This window comes from Hyposmocoma kahamanoa, unplaced genomic scaffold (assembly GCF_003589595.1).
Source record: "Hyposmocoma kahamanoa isolate Upper Pololo Valley unplaced genomic scaffold, ASM358959v1 88, whole genome shotgun sequence".
Classification (NCBI taxonomy): Eukaryota; Metazoa; Arthropoda; class Insecta; order Lepidoptera; family Cosmopterigidae; genus Hyposmocoma; species Hyposmocoma kahamanoa.
The window spans coordinates 14,385,072-14,409,401 of record NW_020654466.1 but is presented as its reverse complement, the minus strand read 5'-3'; the positions used below and the strand labels follow the sequence as shown (position 1 = coordinate 14,409,401).

General features: G+C 34.0%; 1 protein-coding gene across 1 annotated transcript in view; it reads right to left on the bottom strand.

The window, feature by feature from the left end:
* LOC113235852 (allatostatin) overlaps positions 1–24,330 on the bottom strand; it is a 46,469-nt gene continuing 22,139 nt past the window's right edge. The window contains exons 2-4 of the mRNA XM_026471775.1: positions 14,436–14,531; positions 1,441–1,580; positions 1–616 (exon numbers count right to left, since the gene is read on the bottom strand). Of these exons, the coding sequence (XP_026327560.1) occupies positions 457–616; positions 1,441–1,580; positions 14,436–14,519 (384 nt within the window). The 5' untranslated portion in view covers positions 14,520–14,531 and the 3' untranslated portion in view covers positions 1–456. The remainder of the gene's footprint in view (positions 617–1,440; positions 1,581–14,435; positions 14,532–24,330) is intronic.

Sequence of the window (24,330 nt, the reverse complement as noted above, 5' to 3'; positions counted from 1 at the left end):
CATTGTAACGCTTATATCTAATGAAAAATAGTCGATTATTTTAAAATGTTACCAGTGAGAACTCCTGAGATTTAGAAAATGTTTCTAAATTTATTTACATTGTCTTTTATTCAGCGTGTACTAAAAGAACCATAGCAAAAGTCAGAGAGTATATTAGATGAATTTATTGCACTGCTACCGAAATTTCAAAATAAAACAATTTCATGTTTATAACGTTTGTTCTAGTAATTAACAAGCACACAATTAAGACATTTGTTATAACCTCGATGTGTTTGACATTTGATAATTGAAAGAATAGACGGTAAACATACGGTAAATAAGGAACTGTGCTTCATTTGCTAAAAATTAGTAGCAGTGGTGAAAAATGGACCTAACGTGAGTCGACTGTAGCGCCTAGCCATTCTAGGCGTTCAGGTCGTATGAGAGCGAGGTAGGCTTCAGCGGTGTGTAGGGAGTTCACTTGCGGAAGCAGGAGATAGGGTTGAAGTAGCACTGACGGAATCGCACCTGCCTCTTGTCCGCGCGCCACTGCCTCGCCAGCCTTCCGTCTAGAACCGCCCGTACGCCCCAGCTGCGCGGCTCAGCTTGCGGCCATGACCGGCTTACACGGGCCAGTCTGCAATGATTTACGAATAATAGCACCGCACAAAGTGAAATAAATTGACGATGGTAGGTTGCAAGTAATTAATCCTTGGGCATTTCAGTCGGTACTTAATTTTTTCATGTATTATTCCCTATTTTTCTGTCTGGATTATGCTAATCAGTAATTTCCAGTTTAGACATTTATTTCCGGATTATGCTTAAATATAAAATGAATCGTGGTCGTAATATAAAAAGGATAAGCTGATCACGTACTTAATGGATACAAATTTTAACGCTATATATAAGTATAATAATAAAGTGGAGGTATAAACTACATATGTGTTCTACGTTCTACGACATGCACATTCTGGTATATACAATGCATAACAAGTATGTATTGTATATATCAGAATAGTGCTACCTTGCATGTGTTTATTTTTAATTTTTTTTTGATCGTAGAGTTAGTGTTCAAATTTGAATTCGTACTTTTATTTATACCTGGTGGCTATTAAAATCAACACTGTTATATAACTATTTTTAATGCACACATTGATAGCCTCGCTCTAGGGAGACCCTGTATCGCGGGTGCCATGGACATACATAGACAACCGCAAATTATACCCAACTCATGAGAGCAATAAATTTAGGCCATACAAATATTTCTCCCGGCTCGGGAATCGAACCTGGGACCTCTGCGTTGCAGACAAGCATGGTAACCGTTCGGCTACGGAAGCAGTTGACTTTGGGGACTATTGCAGTTTTGATCTAGAATCTGAACGGCAGGCGGCAATCTACCAATGTATGAAGATATAAGCCTGAGTTAGCTGGATTCTATAATAATAATTGTGAATCGATTACCTGTCGTCAGCATCGAGTTGCAGAAGTAGTTTTCTTAGAGCAGCAGTATTGATGGCGTCCATGGATCCGGAGTAGTCAACGTCGTTGATATCATTGGAATGTGCCTCCATGCCGTTCTGCGTCTGCTCGTCTTCCGCATCCTACCCAACAGATACGTATATTAACATTCACAATTTACTTTGAATATTTAAAACAGACTCTATCATAGAATCTTGCTTTTAATGTTCTTGATGTCAGAAAAAAAGTATTTAAATATTCCGAAATATGATGATGGTCAACTTGTAATCCTTTAATTAATTGTCACTGGTGTCGTATTGGGTTAAATACAATTTATGTTATGTAGGCTCTAACCCTTAACGTAAAATTGGATCCGATCGTCGATTTTGAAAGTGATACATGTCACAAAAAGCAATAAGTAAGAATGTAAGCAGTGATTAATTCGGATTTGTACAGGTGTTTACAATTTAAATAATTTCGACACATCTAAACAATTTAAATTGGTAGGATTCGTCCGTTTAGACCTATATCTATGGTTTCATCATCATCATCATCATCAGCCTATTGCAGTCCACTGCTGGACATAGGCCTCCCCTAATGCACGCCATTTCGCCCTGTTCTCGGCTTGACGCATCCATTTCCTGCCAGCAATCTTCCGCAGATCGTCACTCCATCTGGCTGGAGGGCGTCCCACACTACGTTTGCCAAGTCGTGGTCTCCACTCAAGAACTCGTTTACCCCAGCGGTTGTCGGTTCTTCGGCAGATATGTCCAGCCCACTGCCACTTCAGCTTGCTTATCCGAAGAGCTATGTCTATTATTTTATATAGTTAATTTATGTCTATTGAGATAAAAAAAAAGAACGTAATTATTTAATCTCAATATACCGGAATACACAAACTTTCTATTCCGTCACATAGAGGCGAAGCTGCAGAGCCTTGAACATCGCCGTAAAGTTGCCTGCGTATCGGTATTCAACAGGATATATCACGGAGAGCGTGTGATGGAATTACATGATTTAATTCCGCCATCCCTTTTCCTTAATCGGAGGAATAAACGTAGGTTAGGGTTCCACCCCCATGTTCTAGATATTTCAAGGATTCATACGAAGCGTTTTGTTTCCACAGTTATGTGCGAACGGCTGTGTAGCGGAATTTCCCTTCCTGCAGACTTTTCTCTGAACGCTATACTTGGGCATTTTTGGTGTACGTTCTGCATCGTCGACGTCATCGTTACTTTCTATCAGGTGAGACGTAGATTAAATATCTCGAAAAGGTTGTAAAACAATTTGTATGAAAATCGCCAAATCCCGTACGCGTTTTAATGATATTACAAAAAAAATCAACTTCGCCAAAAATCAGCTTCAAGCGCCCTCAGCATACGTTAAGACATATTATTAGTAAATTTTATGAAATAGTTTGAATATTGAATAAGCGGATGTTGCTTGTGGTGTACTATGCACTGGCTGGCTCATTGAGTAGCTATGGTTTAAGTATATTTTGTCGTACTTACAAAACCTATATCCAGGATATTAAAAAAAATCAGTTAAGATACATATAAAACACCAAGAAAAAATATAAAGACGATTATGAAAAATTATTTAAAATATGTAAAATATTGCCAACTGGTAAAAAAGTAAAATTTGTGATAGCCATTGAAAATTATTATAAGAGTGAGGATAAATTATTGATATATAACAGGTATAACACAAAAAGAGTTAGAGAAAGGAAATTAAATAAATGTAAAGTTAATAATAATTATGGAAAAAGAACAGATAAATATGTTACACCAAAAATATACAATAAAATAGACTGGCTCAAAGAAAGTACGAACGTTAGTAAAAAAATGTTGAAAAAGAAATTAAAAAAAATATTGCTAAGTGATGTAATGTTTTTGTAAAAAAATATTATTATTTATAAATAAACAAACATTACATCATCATAAGATTAGAGATAGTATTATTTAGCAAAGACTGTTTTACTTTAGAAAATTAGCTAGTATTTAATGTCACTTAATTAATGAAGAAATAACTAGAATAGATAGATAGAGAGAGATAGACGAGGTAATGTAAAACAGCGTTGTCTTGCCAACAACCTGATGCCCAGGTTGGCAAGGTCTTTAGAATAAGTATAAATTGTATATCTGTGGAGAAATAAATAAAATAAATTAAATACCGTGACAACTGAACTACGGTACGAACCAACAGACCTTAACAATTATTTTATGTACTTGTGGCAGATTTCATCATCAGAGTCTTTGGTTTTAATAATTGAATATCATGGTAGTAAAACATTGTGATATTCAATAAACTGAATATTACACTAAGTTATCTACATATTTATTTTAATTACCTATAGTTACACAAATAAGTGCGGGAAAGATTTAACTTCTCTAACAGTAACTCAAAGTTGACGACTTTGAGCGCTGTCAAAAGGAAAAATACTTGCGCTAATTTTGAGGCAAAAATAGCTGTATAGGTTCACCTATAACACGTAGTGCTCGTATATTGTGTGCCCTAACAACCAATACAAATGTTTGCTTTGTTTGAGTATTGGAATACTTGTGCAACAAATGTTGAAGTGCGAGATACTTCGTTCAAACAACGTTGCTAAACAAAAGTTGTTGGGAATTTCTTAGATTAACGAATTATAGACGTATGTGTTTGTTTTACCTTGCATGCGTATTAGTATATTATGTATACATAATAATATATAACAAATTATGTAAATATATTCATCCAGTGAATTTTGTTTCTAGTAATTTCATTTCTAGATGTTTTTTTAATTTTTTAATGTTTCCAGTAATGTAGAAGAACTAAAAACGAATAGTAAATAAAAAGAACAGTATTTTGCTTCGCGAGATTTTCAATCACAAGCGTCCGAACGTAATAGCACGTGCTTAGTTAGCGTGAACAATAATTAACTTAGAGTTACTCGGAAGGACGGTCCTGGTAGTAGGTAGTAATAAACTAACCGTTACGATGCAATGCGACCTAATCAACTTTCATAACGTGAAACGACGCCGTATAATACAAGATTAATCAAACCTTCTCAAGCTGCACTTGCTTCACTACGTTATGTGATTGCAGCGTACCTATATAACCGTTTGCGATTTTAATCGAATACCTAACGTACTTATATCGCGCTTGTCTAACTGAGAAGTAGATAGAGCCCAGTTATGTCAATTGCTACAAACGTTACTGACACAATACCCGCTTGCATCCTCTGTACACGCTGATCACATAAGTAAATAAAAATGGTAGTAATAGTTACATTGTTGCAGAGGTCGGAGAGTAAATACGAACGAGTATGAGTCATAGGACCTCGCTGCGCTCGACCTTACTTTATCCGAGTCAGGCAACTCACGTTCCTGTCGAGGTATATAAAGTGCTTTTCTCAAACAATGCGAGGAAATAAATACTAAAGAATGAAGGAGAATGTATAGGAAAAATAAAAAACATATGAATAAATATTCCATGAAAAATTTTGTTTCTTGTTTTAAATTAGGCGGAGTTTAAATCAGTTCATTATTCTTATTAGAACTCATTTTAGCGAAGAAAATATAAAAAATACATAAAAAATAAAATTGACAAAAAATAACTTCAAATTACTTTCGCTTATTTTGTCGCCATTTTTTTAAACATGTTATGCAGGTATATTCGTGTACTATAATTATAGTATTCTTCGAACTATTAAGTAATATGCGTCGAATACTCAACAACCCCTGAGGATGCCTCGTAGAGAAGCGAAACACGTGTCGAGTATGTTTTTGGTTGTGGTATCTGTAATAGCGCTTTTTTGTGTCATTTATTAAGTTAATGCGGAGGGAGAGTGGGAAAATTGACTGCATGAAAAAAAAATTAATTTCAAGCGCAGCTCTTTTGCACGAATTAACACTGTGTTCGTGGAGTAGCAAATTAAATTTCTTCCATTTTTATTAACATGGATTTCCGCAAAGTAACACCTGAATCTATTTTAAGTACTTTAATTTTTAGAAAATATTCACACTCAATCTGGTTCAGGTACCTAGAGCAAGCTCGACCTTTTCACATGCCACAATCTGCAAATCTATTGTACGAAACTATTCAAGTGTATCTACAATATTTGAGTGAAGAATACAGCAAAATATTCCATAGGTCTAACCAAGTTAGAGTTAGAACAAGGTGTCAGAGTAATGTTACTATGTTTATTCACTGTATTGGAAAAATCCGTGCTGTATCGCAGTGTAAATTAAAAATATATAACAAGGAAAACGATAATGATAATTGATTAAAGGTTTCCTTGTTATATATTTTCATTTTTAAATTTTTATTTTATTGGACATTTTTATCTATATCAACCTATGCCATCTTTCGAATAATTCTAGAAAACCTTTTTAACAAAAACTCCTGTCTTGACTTATAAAAACATAGCTCTAATGGTAGTTTTCCACCAGCGAAGCGAGACGAGAATAGAAATCTTGCCGGCCTTACCACCAAAAACTGCCATTATAGCTCGCACGAGCCATCACGAGTTCGCGCGAGCCATGGCAATCTCGCGCAAGCTCGCACTGTGACTGGACAGTGAAGACCATGTGATATTCAATTCATGTAGCGATAAATTCGCGGCTCAAGTTGTTACTTCATAAATTATTATTATTAAACATGTTAACGGAAGAAGAATCAGATGAAACCATATTTTTTTAATTGCAAATCGTGCGTACCCCACAATCTCGCGATTGATATTAATAGCCATCGCAAGCTTGCGCGAGACCGTGCGGGCACCCGCGAGATTGCGAGAGCTCGCGCGAGAAATCTTGTATCCGTTGCAAAGTATAATACTCTACGTAGGCAGCGATACGGTTCAATATTACATCAAGAAATATTTCAATTTTCGCCACGCCCATCCTCGCTAATCCAGACCATTTCCACCATAGATGCGTGAGGAAAGAATTGCAATTTTGTCATACAAATTTCAATCCTCGTCTCGCCTCGTCTCGCCCTGCCTCGCCGGTGGAAAACCACCTTTAGGGTCTTTTGATAGTCTTTTCGTTTTCAATGTAGTGTCTATTCAAAGAATTTTGTAAAGACCGAAACAACTGAAAATCTAAAGAGGTTACGTCGGGCGAATAGTGAGGACGAAGGATTACATTCCAACTTATCTACAATAGATTTTGACGGCTTTGTAGAGATAGAGATGTGTGGTTTGGATCATGATCAAATATGACGTTTTTACGATTCACTAGTTCTGGGATTTTTCATGAATTAGGTACAGATATAAAACTTTCCCACTTATTCTTAAAATGCATGCTAAAATATTATTTTAAAAATGATCGTATGACATTTGATACACTGATGCTATGATATTTTGTTTAAATTTAGTTAGTAGCAAAAATCGTGCGGACTTTTTGGTCAACAAATTACATTATTTGTATTAGGATTTTGTTACTGTTCAACATTTCCTCTAGTCTGAGCAGACTGCGGGTTGTTTAATGAAAGTGAGACCCTAATGCTATCTTATACTTGACTCAAATCGCATGTATTGCTGCAATATTGTAAGTTAGTAATCCAATGTTTCTAATTATTAGTATATATACTAAAAAAATATTATCACTAATTACACACATTCTTTCTGTTCAAAGTGCGTAAAGGCGATGTGTGGTGCAGGTATGCGAGATAGCTGCAAACCATTATTTAAAAAACTAAGAATATTGTCCCTTCCTTCCTTGTATATATTCGAGATGTGTATTTTTGTCAATAAATATAGTCATTTATTTACTACAAAAAATGTTCCTTTTTTAACCCGATATCCCTATTGTTTGGCCCGACATATGCACACGACTATATGTTTTCAAAGGAATAGTTATAACATGTGCGTAAAATTATGTAATGTACTACCTTACGATATAAAAATGTTACCTACGCCTAGATTTAAGAAAGTAAGAATAGAATTGCTTGTGACAAATTGTTATTATAATGTAAATGAGTTTTTACATTTAAATTTTGAAGCCTGAGACGACCCGCTACATATTTATTGCTTTGACAAGCGTTTCTTTTTTTTTGTTAAATCATAATAAAAAAAAAATATTCAAAAAGCTTCTTAATTATATAATGTAATATGACTTTATGAATAAATACGAACATTGCATAATATTTGCTATTAACATTTGTATGCCAGTTACTGCCAGCGTGTTGTACGCTGAACTATAAGTGTAATCGTAAATATGTACACTGTATTTACAGTGTACGCTTACGAATAAATACTTCTCTATCTCTATCTATCCCTGTACAGATTTCTTACCCCGACATGAGTTATTTTTGTTTTTCTGATATTTCGGAATGGTTAAACGCTCTATGGCAGTCAACCCGTGACCATGATAATATAATTCATCATAACCATTTAGTGAACAACATGAAAGCCTTAAAATCTATATACATATATGTACTGCCAGTAAAAGTGGCCGTTTTAATTTAAAATGGACGTACATGGCACCAGTACGCTTAACCACTGTTTAAACTACATGCTCAGATTACAACATACTGAGGCTACACGTTTAATCACTTTCTTAAATCTTCAATTTGGAACTATAAGCAAATGACGACCGAGGAGGGATTTGTACACCTGCATAAGTTTCTTTGATAAGAATATCAGATTTTGTTTCATTTTCAGATTTTATTCAAACAGGTTGATTCGTTTACAAAGGTCCAAAGTTTTTTTCTAGATAGAGGCTATCATAATTGAAAAACAAAAGAAAAATAAAAAGCTAATTTCTGTTTTTTTTTAGTTGTTTTTACACAAGGTTGGGACTTCCTAGTACGTGTCATCCACCTATGACAGGAAGTCCCGCTCTTCCGTTATCTTTTAGTTGTATGAAATAAACTATTGATTCCTACGTTACAAAATTAATTGCACTAATTATACAAGTTAACAAAGATGATGCGATATGCTAAGCTTAACGAACCTACAAAAATGTTGTAAATGATAAATGTAAACTAAACTTAAATAAATTACAATAATTGTTGTAAATAACAAATGTATACAAATGTTTATTTACCAATATCTTCAATTTATTGTACATTCCTCACAGAAGAACCTGCCTTACGAATGAGTAGTAGAGTTTAATGAGTATGATGAATTGTAGTTTGCTTAACTTTGATTATTTATTTATTATTATTATAGGCTAGAAATTTTATTGGTGTAGAAACTATATCGAGGAGGCAAAGTATAGAAATGCACAATATAATAAATGTACAGCGTAAGTACAAAAATAAGAAAACTTACATTTTTATTCCTGAGAGAGCATTGTGTGTGAATACGTTAAGTATTATGTCTCCTTTTCTTCTAAATTAAGTTACAACAGCCAATTTGTAAACGCTTTTTTGCAATTGTACAAGTTTAAATGGCAAATATTTCTTTTTTGGTTGACAGTGTTATATAAATGTGCCGATTTTACTATAAATTACCTTTTGGCGAGTACAGATATAGAAATTGGTTGAGGTACTAAAATCTTTTTCCGTTTACGAGACATAAGCACAGAATTATAAGGAAGGGATTTATGTAGCTTTAGTACTGCAAATAGGATGTACAGTTTCCTCATTGAGAGGTGACCACTAAATTAGTAAAGTTCGTTAGTAGGAAATCTGTATGGTTTGGAGCACATCACCTTAAGGATACATCGCTGCCCCCTCTCCACTTCTAGAAATTTATTTTTATTTGCGTCGCCCCTTACAACAATACAATAACTCATTATTGATTGTGCCAAGGTAATGTACAACTGGTCAAGTAATGTTTTGTCTGCAATGTATCTTAGTGTGTTAAATAGCCAAACCAGTTTCCTAATTCTGCCGTTTACATATTCAATATGTGAATGCCATAGGTAATAGGCGCTGATCAAGCATGACTCCAAGATACTTGGTAGAAGCAACTCTCTGTATTTCCATACAATTACGCCGTGGTCTACCTTTATTGTTACAAGTATGTATGTATTTTAAGTATAAAATCTTTTTGTGGTTGAGTACTAGTGTATTTATATAACTATATAACACATATAGCTAGTTTTGGCAATGTTTAATGTCAGAAGGTTACGTTTTAGCCACTCAGACACCCTATGAAGACCCAGTTCAGTAATATCGAACACCGATTTCCAAGTTGAACCCTCAAATACAATGACTGTTTCATCGACATAAGATAACATGTGTCCATGTTCAACAGTGAGGCTAGTGAAACCGTTTATGTAACTGACAAAGAGCGTTGGACCTATAACATTTCCTTGGGGCACCCCGTTAGTGATATCTGGATCCTCACTTACGTATTTTCCAGGTTTTACTTGCTGAGTTCGACCATGTAAGTAGTCACTTAGCAATTTTAGGGGCTGTCCTCTTATTCCTATTCGTTCTAATTTGTGTACAAGAATGGGGAGAGAGACTGTGTCAAACTCCTTTTTTAAATCTAGAAATATGGCGAAACATTTTTTGCCCTTGTCCACATAGTTAATAATTGTAATAATAATAATAATAATAATAACAATAATAATAATAATAACACACACACTCAACATAGCCCCGCACTAGGGAAACCCTGTATCGCGGGTGCCATGGACACACATATAGACAACCACAAATTACACCCAAACTCACGAGAGAAACAAATGTAGGTCTTACAAATATTTCTCCCGGCCCGGGAATCGAACCTGGAACCTCTGCGTGGCAGTCCGGCATGGTAACCGTTCGGCCACAGAGGCAGTTCTTTTTGTTGTTGTAATTGTGTAATTGTGGTTGTAAGCTTTAGAATGGCGTCCTCAGTAGATCTCCACTGGCGAAAGCCATACTGTTAATTCGAAAGAATGTCAAATTTATTTAGATAAGCTATCAACCTCTTAATAATATTTTTTTTTTATGATTTTAGATACTACTGCAGAACTGAGATAGGCCTATAGTTAATGAGTATGTCTCTCTCACCACTCTTATTTATACACTGGCGTTACAATGGATTTCTTGATGGTACAGGGAAGACTGCTTTAGAGAAACATACATTGATCAAGTGACTAATTACAGGGGCTACATCGGCTCTAACCATTTTTAGGTACTTGGCAGGGATATTGTCATATCCAGGTGCACTGTCTGATTTCAGGCCCATAATAGTGTTATGTACCTCTTGAGGGTCAGTGTCTAGCAGAGCAAATGAGGACAGGGTCAGCTTGGTCCTCGTAGTGTCCAGTCATAGGTGTTGTTTTATTTAGGATATTTTAGGCCAAAGTTCTACCAAGTTCGACCAATTCCAGCAAAGAACGAATTTACATGATTAACAGAGTTGCCTGGGGATTGTTGCGCGTTTAGCAGCTCGCGGTTGTCTGTTTTTGTTGATTTAAAATGAGTTATTGATTTTATTGTTTTCCAAAGTGACCGGGGGTTCTTTTATAGAAGTTCTCTTTCATATTTACGTTTTAGTTTCTTTATTAAATTGTTACAAAAGTTAAGATATCGCTTAAATGTGACTTTCAGGATCTCGTCGTGTGCATTAGCTCGAGACTTAAGTTGCAGTTTGTTACGGTTTTCATGCAAAAAAAGATTCCAGGGGTAATCCACGCCTTAATAATGCGTTTACTTTTTGGAATGGATTTAAAAACTTATTAACTTAACATGAGGGTTGTCACTAAAAAGGAGAGTTGAAACTCTACTTTTATGCTTGTTCTTAAGGTTTTTTATTGCTTCATCATACAATACAAAAATTCTTTATTGTACACCAAAAAAGGAAACAAATACAATACAATTAAATTAAAAATAAGCGGTGGTACAATGGGCGGTCTTATCGCTTTAAGCGATTTCTACCAGACAACCTTTGGATGGAAGTAATTATATAATTCAAAGGAAATCATAGTCAAAACTTACAATTTGTTTGGCCCTGTGCGGGTAAATGTATTATTTGTAAGGGCAAAAATAAGGTGTTATGGTCTGTAATAGACGTATTAAGGACAGCAGTGTACGCAGATGCTTTGTTGTTATCTAATTTTAGCATAAAATGGCCGCTCTGGTAGGTAAGGTGTCACCAGGTAAGATTAGGGATGAAAAGATACCACTGAAGTATTGATATTTTTACTCGATACAGTATCAGTCGTAAAGTATCGATACTTGCACGGTATCGATTGAAAAGTATCGATACTTGCACGGTATCGATTGACAAGTATCGATACTTACTCTTATCGATGGTTTATGTAAAATTTAGAATAAAATATATAAAAACAGTAAGTTCTAAGTTATAAGTTATTGATACGAAAATATGTCTTAAAAAGAATTCTATGAAGAAAGTCCGTTTTTGTAGTGCTTTCCAAAAATATTAGTTTTTCTAAATGTTTGCCTGTTAGACTATTTCTGGAAGTAGGGAATGTTGCACCCGCTTTGGAAAACAGCATTTCGCGGGGTACAGAGGTACCGACAATGTTTAGATATATTCGCGCTTGTTTATATAATGCTGGGAATACGTGTTTTAAATCTTCCCATTGCTCTAATAGGTTGGTTTTTAAAGCGCAAACTGGATTAGCCAAACAAATTGAAACGCCGCTGGTTTTGGCCAACTGCGAGGAGTTTGTGATGTGACCAAAAATCGAAATCTTCGGTGGAGGTTTCTTCTTCAGATCCACAGGTTGACATTGTGATGTCTTCCTTAATAATGTTTTTTAATTTTTGGGTCGCCTTCCAACATGCATTTGCATCTTGGAAATGGAACTTTTGAAACGACATAACGATAGAGCCATCTATTGTTCTCAACGCTGTGAGTGTGTTAATTTCAATGAGACCAAATTTTTTTTACATTCATCCAGTAGTTTTGATTGCAACTGAGTGACATAGTCTATTGATGATGAAAATTTCGTTAGGTGCGATGCTGAGTTCGATTCCGGGCCGGGAGAAATATTTGTATAGCCTACATTTGTTTCTCTCGTGAGTTTAGGTGTAATTTGTGATTGTCCATGTGTGTGTTCATGGCACCCACGATACAGGGTTTCCCTAGTGCGGGGCTATGAGTGTAAAAAAAAAAAAAAGTTCATATATTAATATATGAACTTTTTTAATGCTTACATTTATCATCTCATATCATATATCATTACATTTATCTTCTGGCATATATAAAGGAAGGGAAGAACAGTAACTATCTTAACGTCCGTTTGCTAATATAGCCACTTGTACCCTTCGTTGTACTGAAGAACGATTGTATCGAGAGAATATATAAGTATCATTGATCGAGACTATACGAGTAGATTTTACAATAACAACCCGATAGAGTTTCAAAAATGGAATACAAACAATCTTCTTTTGATCTTTATGATAGCGCTGTATTATTAAAAATTGGTTTCAAAATTCATGCTAAAAATTCAACTGTCACTGGTCCCTAGAAATTAAAATCCGTTATAAGTTCCTCTTTCGAAGTCAGTGACGTTTTTCTGAGTAGATGGAATGAAAATACCTCAAATTCCTTTGTCTTTATGTTTAGTATAAGAATATTAATTAAGACTAAAGAAAACGCGTTTGAAGTCCTTGGAACCTTAGTTAATTAAAAAACTGAACACATGAAATCGCTTTAGTGTACGTTGTTGAAATTTTGAAAAGTTGAAATTTGGCTTAAACTCAACTCGTGTCGAGAGAGATTTCTAATTTTATTCACTGACACTGGCGATGCTCGTCATAATTGTTATATTATTCTCAAAAAACTAACACTGGCATTAGCCTAGTGGCCGCCGTAAAGGAAATATTTTTTTATTCTTTATTTATTTAGGGGTTTTGATCATCATTCAGTATGTCAGTCCCATTAGAAAAACAATACCTCAAGAAAACACTTAATAAAATCCAGACAGATATATCAAAATACTACCTAATCAAACATTTACACAAAATCTTCGCGGCACTACATGTTGACTCCGACAAAACAGACTGAAACCACCCAACATTAAATGTAGGTATGGAAACCAACCTGTGCAAATAACTGCGTCCTGAGAGGTTCCGCCGAACACACTCCAGGAGCAAATGATGAACATCCTCAGGAATCCGCATCAGATACAAAAATTTGTTAAAGGAACGTGTCCAGATCGAACCCTATGCACGCTGACAAATAATAAATTTGGTTATGAGAGTAAAACGCGAAGAGAAAATTATGTTTTTCGAATGTCATCGAGCGAGTTTGTTGACGATTTTTTAGTGACAATCGTACCGTACGAAGTACATGTAGAAACACGAATAAATTTTATTTATTTATTTCATGACCACAACAATGAAATAATTTGCATAAGCTGCTGAAATAAGCACGAGTGTATAATTGAAAAGAGTAGGTCGAAAACAAACTATGTGTACGGGGCATTAGCATTAGGCATAGAGCATTGCGTTCCCTGGTAGGAGTCCGGTATCCCGCTATGAAACACTAATTGCTTCCTTCCAAAAGCCCTTCCTTAAAACTCCTTTATGCACTTGTGTAGTAAGAATAAATATGAAAATAATTTATGTGTCTTGTTTTTCACAGTTGAGTGGAAAGTAAATTGTTTTGATACTATTATGAAACCCAATTGACAAATGGTTTTATTGCAGAAATTGTGAAACAAGAAAGTGTGCAAAATACAAGGGTCTGTGAAACGATATGCTATTTAAATAATTGTTTTGTTAATGCGGAAATGAATGTACGAGTACTTCATATGTAGACATTTACTATCATTTTGAACATGATCTCATAATAAGGTCTCGCTGATTCTCGCTGATATATGAATAAAACTTAAACTAAATAAGATATAAAAAAACTAATAAGAGGGGGACGTAGATCAAGTTTTGCTGATCTCAGATATGCTTATAGTTAAAAATATTGATTACATTAGTTATGATAAGGTGACATAATTCACATCCTATTTTTAAATTACCATTTTCATAAATGTTCTTTTATTTGAAGCAATGTTGACATCGAACATGGCTTTTTTAAGGATATCTTAAAACTTGATATGAAAAAAACATGCTAATCTACCAAATAAAACAATTATAATAAATCTTACCATCGGCGCAGCGACGACTGCGCAAAGCAACAGCGCAAGGGTGCCCACCATCAACATACTGCTGTATGTAGCCGAGGTCTTCATTCTCCTTTTCGACTGTCAAACAAAAAATAATTTCTAAGCTCTGTATTTGTATTTATATAACCTATTACTTAAGAATTTAGTAATACTTAAATGCATGGCCGCCTGCTTCTTAGGATGTAAATTATCCACAGTTCACAACTCTACACAAAATAGGAATTTAAAATAGATTATAGGTTTAACAATCGATGCCTCTCCATTATGAAACGAAGTATGGATGATAAAAATTCTGTAAGGCAAATTTCTTGCCTGTGGCGGATTATAAAGCTCGAATAAAATCTTTGTTAAAATAACAAATAATACTCCATACTTATAAATATGAACGACTACTATTCTATAACATTGCCCACTTTGGCTTAATTTCTGCGAAAATTTGATTTGAAAAGTAAATAAATCGGATGGAAACAATACGGCTTGAACGCCAACGCAAACAAATTACTTAAACCAAATGGTAAATATAACGAGTTCTTAGGTTTTCACGATTGTTACACATAGGAAATGAAACTATTTTTCCGGATTTAAATCGCGTATATTTGTTTTTTCAAACGAACCGACGTTTCGGGCCCTTTACAGATCCCATGGTCACGGTTGACACGGTTTGTTTGAAAAAACAAATATACGCGATTTAAATCCGGAAAAATAGTTTCATTTCCTATGGTAAATATAAGTTTGGGTGTAACGGAAACAAATTATTGAAATATTATTCAAAAGTTAAGAAAATATTAATAGTACATTGCGTTACAAGTCGGTAAGTAGGTAATTATGAACAGATGGACATTCAAATCCTTTGGCCTTTCAGTGGCCTGAAAGTTTGTAACCGCCCGTGTGGCATACAATGTTTTTCATCGCTCTTCTGAGGAAGTTAAAAAAAAAGTAAAGTTAGACTAAAAACCTTACAGTTCATTCATATTATATTTATTTACAAATGTCATGTATCTCATAAAAATGTTATACAGTGTGTAATCGTTAAATGTGCGATTATTCCGTAAATATAAGAGAAATCAAAAAAGTTTAAACTGATATCGAAAGTACGTTACCTAATGAGCAAAATGACATCGATAACTTTATTTTTAATAAAACAAGAAATATCCAATATTTTAACTCTAAATTTTTCCATACATTTAATATGACATTCGTAGAAATACTAGTTTTTGAGGTAACAATAAATTTACAGATAACAAAACTGCAATAAATAAAGCAATAAAATTATATTTTAATAGAAGAAAAGCAGTGATGTTTATTTTATGTAAGTACAAAATATTGCATTCATTGCAGTTGTTTAATACCGAAGTGTTTTTACGAATGTTGTATTAAATGTACAAGAGCGTAAAAATTTTGGATGTTCTAGTTTTATTTTCAAGAAGTTAATTGTAAAAGTGATTGATGTTATTTTACTCATTATGTAACGTACTTTCGATATCAGTTGTTCTAATAATCGCCTGGACATACTTAACGATTGCACCTGTGTAAAGAATAACATTTTTATTAAGCATGAAAGCTTTTTGTTTCAATTTTATGAAACAAATAATATTTTAAATTTGTGTTTCCATGGTACCAACGAATAAAAATGAACTGTATTTGTATTATTTTCAATAAATAAAATCAAAAAGTCCACTGCTTTTTGGAGAACGTAAAAATTAAAAAAGATCTTTACCGCCCTAGGGCTGTATGGTAAAAATGCCTCCTGACTTTGCTACACGTCATATTGCTAGTTACAAGACAGTGTAATGAAATAAAAAACATTATTTTGCCGCTTAGAACTTACTCGTTTACATTTTCTTAAATCATCGTACGACAAATAACTTTGAGGAACTGTACTTGCATATTGTTAATTGAAAACTTAATGGTATATTCGTAAAACGTCTGGAAAATATTGTTAATTATGATTAAATTATAATTGATATAATAATAAAATTAAATTAAGCACAGTTATTTTTAGATAACCTTTCAGTCAGTATTTTAATCATGGTTGTCAAATTTATATTTTTTTATTTATAAATGTATCGTTATGTATATATTTTTTATATTATAAGGGTGTAAATTTGAGACGTGGCAGCAAGGCCAGTTACCTTAATCGTTGTAGTTACAGGAAAACGGTTCGAAAAGACTATCTATGAATTTTGAAGACATTTTGATTGGCATTCACAGATTTTCAAAAAATGGTATATACTGTATATATTCGATCTGGTCTCTACTACCTAGAATAAAACTGATTACTAAATATGTCCCTATAAAATGCATGGTAAAAAGTTTTATGCGATTCTGACATTTTGAGTAGTCTTACCTCAGTTGGTCCCATAGAGACTATTGATCCTTACCAGAGACTGGATCGAATGGCATAAAAAAAAGTTTTGTATAAATTGCCTTTTATCTTGCTGACTGTACCATTCTCTGAAAATCTGTGAATGCCAATCAAAATATCTTCAAAATTCATGGATAGTCTTCTAGAACCGTTTTCCTGTAACTACATCGATTCAGGTGGCTGGCCTTGTTGCTCCGTCTCAAATTTACACCCTGTATAAATATCATCATTTTATTTCATTTCATGATCCTTCTGCCATAGTCGAGATACTAATCAGCGATACTGGTAGAAATATCAATAAGTAAGTACTGCATTTGATGAAGGTTATTTAAATATGGCACTATATTACTGTGATATACTGTATTTATTTAATTATATCTAGTTCTTAGGTTTTTCGATTGTTACACAGAGGAAATGAAACTATTTTTTCAGATTTATTCACATTTTGAAAAATACGCGATTTATACTCGAAATAAATGTTTCAAATATTTTTTTGCAATATGTAGGTATAACTAAGATAACAATGTGACAACCCTATGCTGCGAGGGACGAGTAGACATTAAATTCGCCGAACAGTCGTGAGTTACAATACTAATCTTTTTTATGGTCTTATCACAGTCTAACCAATTCTTATTACTGTAAATAGATCGTCTTTGCAACACGATTTTATACCATGTATAGAATTCACTCATGTAGAACATCGCTTTTAATGCTTTATCATTTGGAAAACATAACTTTATCACAACATTACCCAAAAGTTTAGAAAAATTGTTTACATTCGAGTTGTAGGTTTAGGTTTAGTTCTGATTTCGGTCAAAAGGACTTTAATTGATGTTATTATATTATCAGATTTTTCAAAGGACCCACCATATATAAATTTCCAACACGCGGTTATTATAAATATAGTTTCAATATTGGAAAGTCAAATTAACATGTATAAATATTTTTGATAGACCTATTTATTTCAAGCCGAGCAACTAAAAACGCTGGGGAATTTAAAATTGTTTCTTGTAAATTTTCAAATTAATTGCGAATTCCCTTTAAGACTTTCAAAAAATTATACAGAAAAACTAGATTCTTTATAATATAGGTAACGTTTATAAGTACATTGTATAAAAGAATAACACATGTTAGATGTTTAGAAACGTGAGTTAATACAGCCTTCAGTAAGTTCAACCGTTGGCGTTGGATCTACGGATATGTAGTCTGTATCAGACAGACGCCTCGGTTTTATTTCACTCTCCCCCATTTCGTGTCAATTACAGTACCACCGGGTATTATGTTATTTTTTTGTTAAAGTTACAGCCCACTTAAAAAGTTGTAATGAAGGAAATATTCAAGATTACTTTACGTTAATAATACAGGTAAAGATGTATATTATTTCATCGTAACTTAATTTAAATGTAAAGAAAACTACTTCAACCTTCTTAGGTCTCGTGTACACACAAATGTCCATAATATTTAAAGTGATTCAGGCCTAGACAATATTGTTTCTATGATCACGTAAACGCTCAGTGTACATTAGAATGAAAATATCGCATTCAAATTTAGCGCTATGTATTCTTTATAATAACTAGGGCGTCTAGATAAATTTTAAAATACTTTTAAAAGTCTCGGTTGCATTTTTCATATAAAACTGAGATCATACTTGCTTGGGGAAACATATTATTAAATACATTTTAATTTGCATAGGGCGTTTAGCGTTTTTCGCATTGTACTTTGAAATTATTATACAATCATTTAATATAACCAAATCTTATAAATCTAATAGTGTAGTTTCAAGGCCTAAACAAAGGTAATGAATACTTGTATGTTAGGCGTCAGTTAGTGCATTCTTTATATTAGACCCTAAAAACAAAAAAATAAGGTAGAACTCTTAGTGGCTATGAATTCCATATTTAATATTTCACCGGTGTAAGTATTCTTCTATTGATGGCATACGAATAAGCTGCTTGCAGTCATGGTGAAAGGACTTGCCAATTGTTGCCCAGTGCGCCCCCGACGTACAGGAAAGGAACGTTACTGTAACTACAGTGACGATGCGACCTCATCCCACCTTTTTATCACTCTCTTTACCTTTCCTGTTTTAAAATTTTGAATCGTTTTCGAATTCCTTTTCCTACATTATTCATACGCTGGTTTGTTCCGTCATTACTCCTTACTAAACTCCCGAAGCGAGAGGACTACATTTCTCTAGTAAATTTATACTGCTTATGTCAAAATTTTCTTATGTGCATTTCATAACGAAGAAACACAAAAATGTGAGGAAAATTGTTTGTGAATATTGCACAAATATTAACGTGCACCTATGACGCTAACTAAGTTCCTAATACGTCAAGAAATGATAAACCTCTGCAAGAATACTAAACAGGGCTCTCATTCAAGTCAAGGATTAGAAAACTGAGATACATACATACTGGCCACAGTAACTTATAGGAAATGAAAATATTTTTCCGGATGTAATTGTATATTTGTTTTTTTCGAACAAGGCAACGTTTCGTAAACAAGTCTGCAGTCTGCGAGCATGTCATGGATAAACCTACATATTCAATTAAGCTTGACAAACCCCAGGTCCCTGCAAAAGAAGTCCGTTATCTACCTAGGATGCTGCGAGAGACCATTGAAATTAAAAAAACATCCTAATTTCAACAGGGAAGATTTTTCTCCGTAACACCAGTTTGGGATCCAGTATTTCCTCTGATGCAATGACATAATGTGGCGTAAATTGGAATGTTTCTTTGTAAAATTAAAAATAAAATTTAATAACTTTTGTGAGTATAGTGAAAACATAGGGTGGTTTGCATTAATATTAGACATAACTTGTTCATGACTGTACCACCTCAGTCAACCGTGACCATGGGACCGGGATGGGGCAAAGGGCCCGAAAGGTTGGTTTGTTTGAAAAAACAAATATACACGGTTTACATCCGGAAAAATAGTATCATTTCCTATGTATATTTTTTTTTCAAGAAGATTTTCTGTTACTTTATTTCAAACTCATAATATATTCATTATGTAAAAACATTCTATTCAGTAACAGTATCAATATTAGCTATGTTTTACTACAAGCGAATCTTTTCTAGGCAAAGAATGCGCTTGCAAAATTCTATTGTGAACTTTAAATTATTTAGACTTTTATGGAATTTCTCCGACGACATGCAACTTTATTCATGATATTTTTAATTATCCAATAAGCCCAAGTAACGTACTGCAGTGTGTACATAAATATATTCAATAATTTCTGTGATCTCCATGTCGCGTTAATTTGAAGATAAATGCAATTCGATCCCCTCTTTCACTTCCAATAAATGTCAGTGAAGTTAATTGAATATTCTCACTAATTATTCTATTTGCCATTCAAATATATAGTCTGAATTGGGAACTTGAGTTCGGTATTCGACATTTAATTAATTAAATAGGTACATATTAAAATGCTTTTGCTAAAGGCGGGTTTAAACAATAGAAGTACATTGCTTGGTGAGTTTGTCAATTTCATACTTGGCGCGTCAATTATTAACGTGTCAATGAATGCACTTCTTGCCACCTACAACTAACCTCGTGTAAATTAGTTATCAGGTCAAAGTGAACATATTTTTATAGATGCAACTATTTTGTTACATTAAAAAGGTTTTTGTAGTTGTAGTTCTTTTCTTTTTATTCGATTACTAACCTAAAAAGATAAAGAAAAGCCTGTCTTTCATTTAATTTCAGGGAAATAAGTACGTGTACAGTGTAAGTGTATACAATGTAATTTTAATCACAAAGAACTAAAAATATTATCAGATAATAATAAATAATCGGTAATGTACTTGTAAAATGTAAAAGATATTTATTTATGTAATATAATACCTTAAGGATATTATTACGTTACATAAACAAATCTCAACTTACAATAACAGATTATTATTATGGACACGTCTCTAAATAGATTGCATTAAAGAGATAGTAAATTTTCCAATGGAAAGGACATAAAAAAAAATAAAGCGAAATTGTATTGTACTTTAGATTTACGAGTATGTAATGAAATAAATCCCTTTCAGGGTTTACCACAACAATACGTTTCTTTGTTCTAGCTCCTCGGATTGATGTAAAAGAGGCAATCCCTTGTCGAATGAATGAACAAGTTGTTGTTTAATTAAAACACATTTCGTCATAAAAGCAATCCATCCCGTGTAAACTAGACTTAACATGGACAAATAAATAATTACGTTCATTAATAGTGACTTTCGGGATGATTACGTTCCATTGCTTAGCTGTATTTCTTTCAAAGTAGTGTAAGAACCCCATAGCCAGATCAATGTCTTAATACTCGAAGAGTTTATCGTCAACGAAAGTTAAAGAAAGTCTTATCTAATAAGTGACTAAGAAAGGCTCTTGGGGTCGCATTCTAGAACTCTATTCAATGCTCAAGTCAGGATTGCACTGGCAACACAAGCACTGGAAATACGACCCTAATGGCAGGGACTTGAGTATGATTTCGAGTGCTTTGAATCATACTCAAGTCCTGACTTGAGCATTGAGTAGAGTTCTAGAATACGACCCTCAGACACGTGAGCTTAAGTTAGAACTCGATGAAACGCCTAAGAATCCAGTATCGAACCGATGGGAAGTGGTCGATCACTGACATTTTAGATAGTCATCAGTAACGAAGAGTTCATATAACACGTTTTCAGCCGGTTTGTCTTTAGAAATTGGTTAATCCAGAGACGTAGGCATATAAGCGTGTCAAGAGCCATCCTTCTATCGTCGACCTCATTATCACTTTCCACTAGGTGAGAAATAAAAAAATATAATGCATTAATGTAAATGATCTCCAACATTTTATCTTAATTTTGAACAAACTAAACGCCCGAATATTATCCGACAACGTACAGTTTTCCCACACAAAACGCCTGACTGTTTTGCGCTTTGACATAGTAAAATTATACTTAGTGAGCAACTACCTCTTTCACTCTTACGAAAAAGCGATCATGCTCAGTATCGTTTCAATTATGCGACATATAAATTTGTCGAAAGAATTTTTATTAGCAATATTACATGTTTGCTTGAATAATATTGGCAGGCGAATTGTTCCCACGTTAATGGAAAGAATTATTTCAATTATTATTTGTGATTTTGGATGCTCGAACTGGCTTCGGGTTAAGAAAATATCCACTCTTCGTCACTGACGGATACATTAAGTCAGAAACTAAAGGTTTTTTAATTGAATATACCCGGAACTGCTTTGACAGAAACAAATGAAGACGACTTTCGTCAAAAATAATATTGGCCGCCAAACGCCTGGTCTCGTAAAGCGAATAATATCATTTTCATTAGTACTATCATCACCATTGTCGCTACTAGACACAGGCTTCTCCCAAGACCCTCCGCAAAGCTCGGTAATCAGCTTATGCATCCAGTCGCTTTCTGTTGTGCCTGTACGTAATCTGACCTCGAGGCGGCTAATACAACTACAGTTAATACTAAGTGTACACAAACATGATCTTCTCTCCAGGCTAAGTTTACACTAGCGAATTGTCAGCTCTCAACTGAACAACTCAAAAAGTTATTATAAAGAGTATAAGACTTTCTTAAAAGCAGGGGAAATTTTAACAACGAAAACTAAACCCACCTAGATGAGATGCAAATGACAATTTCATAGAAATCGGGCCGCATGTGTAGTTTGGGCATCAGCTCAAATTTATCTCACCTTGTGCCGCCCACCTGTATCATTTATGAATCTTCAAAGACGGATTGACACTAATGATATTTTAACAATATAAGCGCTCCTTACAGGACGAGGGTGTAAAATATAAAAGGGCAACCTTCGTCTTCATACGTCTCGATAATATCCCAGCGGGGTTCGTATCAAAAAAACGCCTCAATGACGGCCGCCCTGCGGATTTGGAGCCTTGATAGATAATTGAATATACGAGATGCTATTTATCAATGAACAACACCATTATTCACAATTGGCAAACATTGTGGAAACAAATGAAATATTTACGCAGTCGATCTGTGAAAACAAAACTTTTGACGTGGAACAATCTGTAAACATTTTCTGTCACAATAAGTTACTTGTGTGTGCCTAATTTTGGAACAAAGTAAATGTTAATGACTTAAAAAACGTAATTAGTAATTTGGAAAACATAAATCACGCTTTTTGTGGGTCTACAGCGATCACACAGTAAACAGCTATTCACAAATCGATTCTGCAAAATATGTAGAATCTACTAATGATTACTGATCTACCATAAATTTATTAAAAGTTTTAAATGAACACGAAAAAAAATAAGGATTCACGTATAAATTAATTAAACAACAAACTCTTATACGAAATAAATACTTTGGTTGAAACAAAACAATGTCAAGTAAGTAAAATATTTTGTCCCAAAAGTTTGTTAAGTTCGGCGGCAGTGGCCACGAAGAGGCATTAAGGAATCTGACAATACCTGATGCGACTTTATAGAGAATTTACGTAATGTCGTTCTGTTTGTGCTGATGGCAAAGTTTAGACAGTTTCTTGGAATTGTGTCGAGTAATAAAACTTTCACAAAATTCTGTAGTATACTTACAATATTTTTTTATGATATCAAGTGATAGGACGAACAAGTCGTGCGCCTGGTGTTAAGCGACACACCTGTCCATAGCAGTTGCACTGCCACTCAGAGTTTTAAATCGCAAAGATCTGAGGGTACTGCCACTGCGCCCGTCACCCTGAGACATAAGTTGACAAGTCCCATGTGTACCTGTAATTTCACCAGCACCCTTACTCTTCAAAACCGAAACACTTGGCGGCAGAAATAGGTAAGGTGGCAGCACTTCGATAGACGAACTTTTTCACAAAGAGCTCTACTATTATTAACTATTTGAACTGCAGCATACGAACTGCATACGAACAAAGGATGTGAGAACAAGCAATTCACGTACAAATGTATAGTTGGTGAAGTTTATTTATTATTTATAACACTAGTCTGTTTTTATTTCGAAGACAGAGTAAAATGAGGATGTTGCAAGGTTTCCAGTTTTGGTAAAATTTTAATTAGTGGTCGACAGTTTTATTGTAAAGTAGATGAAATTTTAATAATATTTATTAATAGTAATATTATTATAAATAAAACAATAATAATAAATATGTTTACTTCTCACCACAAAATACAACACCATATAAATCTTAGTAGGTACGTTACAGTAGTGTATTGTGGGATCTGGTGCTTGATGTAGGTATTTCACCTCTTCTACAAGTCACCAGGCCCCATCCCTTGAATACCACCACCGTCACTTGAATAGCCATTTCTAGATTTAATTATTAAGTAATAAGGACTCCTTATTACTTAATAATTAAATCTAGAAATAGCTATTCAAGTGACGGTGTTAAGGACTAAGTGAGTAGATGATTAAACTTGTTAAAAAAAGTTAAACCATAAAAATAAAAACTAAGACTAGACAGTACTTATAATTAACGTGAAAAGTAGCTGCACGTGCATGTGTGTGTGTGTGTGTGTGTGTGTGTGTGTGTGTGTGTGTGTGTGT